General features: G+C 63.3%; 1 protein-coding gene across 1 annotated transcript; it reads right to left on the minus strand.

Annotated features, from left to right (window-relative positions):
• Positions 1-1,210: 1,210 nt before the first annotated feature.
• C5AR1 (complement C5a receptor 1) lies at positions 1,211-3,398 on the minus strand (the record flags this gene model as incomplete). The annotated part of the gene is given in 4 exon segments (XM_082012075.1): positions 1,211-2,329; positions 3,317-3,349; positions 3,351-3,380; positions 3,382-3,398. Coding segments are annotated over 4 exon segments (1,092 nt in total), but the record flags the coding sequence as incomplete, so codon positions are not given.
• Positions 3,399-4,455: the final 1,057 nt, after the last annotated feature.

Genomic DNA, 4,455 nt, shown 5'->3' on the forward strand with positions numbered 1-4,455 from the left:
GGGACCCCCCGTCCCCCCTGTCCCCAACTGCCCCCCCGTCCCCACTGTCTCCAAATGTCCCCCCTGTCCCCACTGCTCCCCTGTCCCCCCCAACCCCAACTGTCCCCCCAACCCCAAATGTCCCCCTGTCCCCAAATGTCCCCCTGTCCCCAACTGCCCCCCTGTACCTCTGTTCCCAACTGTCCCCCCATCCCCAAATGTCCCCCTGTCCCCGACTGCCCCCCTGTCCCCAACTGTCCCCCATCCCCAAATGTCCCCCTGTCCCCAACTACCCCCCGTCCCCAACTGTCCCCCCGTCCCCCTTGTCCCCAGCTACCCCCCGTCCCCCCACTGTCCCCGCTGCCTCCAAATGTCCCCCCATCCCCCCTGTCCCCACTGCCTCCACATGTCCCCCCTGTCCCCAGCCATCACCCCTGGGAGCCCCTGTCCCCAACTGTCCCCCATTATCCCCATCCACCCCCAACCACCACCACTAGGACCCAGTTGCCCCCACCCATCACCACTGAGACCCCTCGTCCCCGGCCACCAGTGCTGGGACCCACCGCCCCCAGTTGCCCCCACTGTGCCCAGCTGCCCCCGGGCTGGGCAGCACCCGGGCGGTGACGATCAGAGCGACCTCGGCCACCAGCCTCCACCAGCTCCCTGCCCCACGGGGTGAAGCAAGACCGTGGGGCAGAGCCCGCCACCCCACGCGAGGGGGGACACGCTGCGGCGCTTATTGCGTCACCCGCGAGCTCAAAAGCTGCTGAGACAGCACAAATCTTGCCCAATAAACAACCAAAAAGGAGAACCAGGGGCCCGAGGCCTTGCTCAAGGCTTGATGGAGCTTCGGCATTTATTGGGGAGGGGGGACGGGGCTGCGGTGACACCAGGGGGACGGTGAAGGACGACCAGCCCCCCAGCAACGGCGTGGACTTGAGTTTTGGGGGTGATGGCGAGGGGTTTAACCCACACCTTGGACCTGTGGGTGGAGATGTGGGGCTGGGAGGGGTGCGTGGGGCAGCAGAACGCTTATGGGGCTGAGGAGGGAGGAGCTGGAAGCAGGGTCCATGCTTGGGCTGGAGAAGCAGGAGAACGTGGTACTGCAGCCCCTCGCCGCTGGCAGGCCACCGAGGAAGCCAGGAAGATGGCCCCAGGGGTAGGTAGGCACGCAAACGCCCCAGCCTGCAACCATGTGGGGCAAGCGGTGGGGAGAGGGGGCAATGGAGGCATCGTCTTCTCTCTCCAAGGTCCACGGGACCTCCAGGAGAGGGGGAGAAGGTGGTGGCCTCAAGCAACATGAGCAAAGTTCCAGCTCCAGAGCCACCTCCCTCCCGGTCACACTGTGGTGCTGACGCTTTGGTCATCCATGGTGGACTTGGTCTTCATCCTGCTGTCCCCCATGGTGCTGATGGGGTCATCGCTCAGCACGCCCCGCAGCACGGCCCTCCAGGAACGCTGGAACTTGTCCTTGAAGTCCTGGCCCATGACGACGTAGATGATGGGGTTGATGCAGCTGTTGATGTAGGCGATGCCGGCCACGATGGGGTCAGCTTCCATGGCGCCCTTGAACAAGCTGCTGTGAGGATGGCTGGAGGCCAGGATCAGCCCCACAACGTGGTAGGGCAGCCAGCACACGAAGAAGCTGATGATGACCACCAAGATGAGCTTGATGGCTTTCTGGGAGCGGGCAAAGCCCTTGCTGTGGACACGGGCCAGGAGCAGGCTGTAGCAAGCCGTGATCACCACGAAGGGCACCAAGAAGCCGCAGATGAAGCGGGTGATGGCCGTGAGCAGCTCGGTGAGGTGCTGGTGGTGCCCCACGGCCGTGTAGTCCAGCACACAGGTGGTCTTCTCGGAGAAGATGTCAGAACGGGTGGTGCGAAAGATGAAGGAGGGAAGGGTGAGGAGCCCGGCCAGGAACCAGGCGGCTGCGCAAGCGCCCCGGGCCAGCCCCAGGGTCCGGTGGTTTTGGCACCACACTGGCCGCGTCACCAGGGCGCAACGGTCAGCGCTGATGGCCATCAGGAGGAGGACGCTGGCAAACATGTTGAGGATGGTGAGGGAGGGCAGCAGCTTGCAGGCGAAGTGACCCAACGGCCAGTGGTGGTCACGGGCCAGCGGCAGGGCCAGGAAGGGCAGGGCCAGGCAGCAGAGGAGGTCGGCCACGGAGAGGTTGAGGAACCAGACGCCGTTCACCGTGCGCCGCAGCTCGAAGCCGGTCACCCAGATGACGGCCCCGTTGCCCAAGACGCCCAGGAGGAAGATGAGGGCATAGAGCGCCAGGATGGCGCGGTAGCTGTGAGAGACTTCATAGCTGTCGAGGTCATATATGGAATAGTCGTCCCAGTTGGAGTAATTGAAGGTGTAATTGAGCATTGAGAAGTCCATCCTCCACCAGCTCCCAACCTAGAAACCACACTCCGTTAGACCACTGTGGAATGGTTTGGGCTGAAAGGACCTTCAAAGCTCACCCAGTCCAACCCCTGTGCCACGGGCAAGGACATCTTCTGCTAGATCAGGTTCCTCAAAGCCCCGTCCCACCTGACCTTGAAGATGGGGCTTCCACAACTCCTCTGGGCAACCGGTTTCAGCATCTCACCACCCTCATCATAAAACATCTCTTCCTTACGTCCATCATCATCGCCATCATCTCTCCCTCTGTCCAACGGGTCTCTGCCCCCGGGGCGAAGAGGCAGCACCTCCAAGACCAGCCCGGTGAGATGCACCTCAACGAAGACGTGTGGTACGAGCACCCCAAACCACTCGGCTTCTCGGTCGGTCCATCCGTCCGTCCATTCCCCCCCACCTCAGTCACCAAGGAAATGGGCATTTCCCCACTTCCTCGCCCAGCTCCCCCCAGCCGCGTGGCGCAAGAAGTTGGATGAGGAAACGCCGGAGGAACTGCAGCTCCGGCAGCTTCTCCAACGCCTACTGGGTGGGTGCCACGAAGGGTGATTTTGGTTTGGTTCTCAAGCCCCAGGGCAAAAGAGAAACCTCTCGGTGCCCAAAGTATCGCCAGCACCAAGAGACGGGGCAGCAAGAACCGTGAAGAAGGAGAAAACCACGGGGAAGGTCTGGGATGCTCCGATGGCCGGCTGAGTGACCTGGACCATGGGAAGCAGGAGCAAGGAGGAGATACGGCGTCTCCAGCCATCACCCAACACCTAAAGAGGAGCCGCAGCAACCTCACGGCACGCCCGCAGCGGGAAAAATCCACCCCCCCAGGCAGAAGGATGGAGCTCACCCAACGCCCGGCTTCCCCCCTTGGATTTATCGGGTTTTTTTAAGCAAAGGGAGCGAGTCTCGCCCATCGCGCGCCCCACCGGCCGCTCACCTGGGTCCTCGCCGGCTGCGGCCACGCTCCCCGGGGATGAGCGGGCAGTGCCGGGCTTTTATACGGCGGTGAACAGGAAGCAACGCCGGGGAAGGGGAAGAGATCACCAGTGGAGACAAAAAAAAAAAGAAAAAGGAAGAAGGCGCCGGGTGGGCTGGGAGGGGCAGCGGGGCCGGGAAAGCTTCGTCTGCAGGTGTAACGAGGGCGCAGAGCGCAGGCAGAGACCCCTTCGCGGCAGAGCCGAGGAGGGGGAGCTGGCGGCAGCGAGCGGAGCTGGAAAACGAGGAATCAACCCCAAAACGGTGTCTTTTTTTTTTTTTGAGGGGTATCGGGCTCATTTCAGCTGAAAGGTGACACCGGGGACAGGCTTGAGCACCCCTCGCCCGTCCCACCGCGGCCAGGGAAGGTGACGGGGACGAGTCCAGATCCCCGGGACAGCACAAGGTCCCTGGGGGGATTTGGGGAGAGCCCTCCTGCTCTTACATTCCCTGTTTCACCCTAAATCCTCCTCCGGATCCGCTACGCTCCTTATTTCACCCCAAAAACTAGGAACAGCCCCCAAAACGTAATGGGCACAGGCAGCTTCACAACCCCGGCAAAGCTCAGCTCCGGCTGCCGGGCAGTCCCTCGCCGTTACCGGGACCCCCCATACACCCCCCCTGCACCTTCCTGGCCTTGAGAGGACAGGGGGGACCCCCAAAGTGAGGGGGGAGACCCCCAGCAGCAAGTGGGGGGACCCCCGCGAGCAAGGACCAGGCGCGAAGCTGTTTCGGAGGTTTATTTTACAAAGAGCCGGTGGGATGAGGCAGCCCGGGGGGGGGTCAAGCCCACCCCTCCCACCCAGCCCCAGGGCATGGGAGGGGAAGAAGGGGACCCCCAAAATGCCCTGCCAGGGGGCAGGAACCGCTGGGGCAGCTGCCGGGAACTGGGGGTGCACAGCTGGAGCCCCCAAACCCTTTTGCAACCCCCACTGGCATCCTCCGCTCCTTAACGCCCGCGACACCGGGCTCGACCCACCTCCCCCGTGGGCGCAGAGGGATTCGGGGGACCCCCCTCAGCGAGGGGGTGCAGACAGGCGATTCCCCCCCCCCTCCCCGGGTTATTCCTGCCGGCTCACAGTCTCTAGAAAGCCATAGCGG

Source organism: Phaethon aethereus (assembly GCF_964289735.1).
Source record: "Phaethon aethereus genome assembly, chromosome: 31".
Classification (NCBI taxonomy): domain Eukaryota; kingdom Metazoa; phylum Chordata; class Aves; order Phaethontiformes; family Phaethontidae; genus Phaethon; species Phaethon aethereus.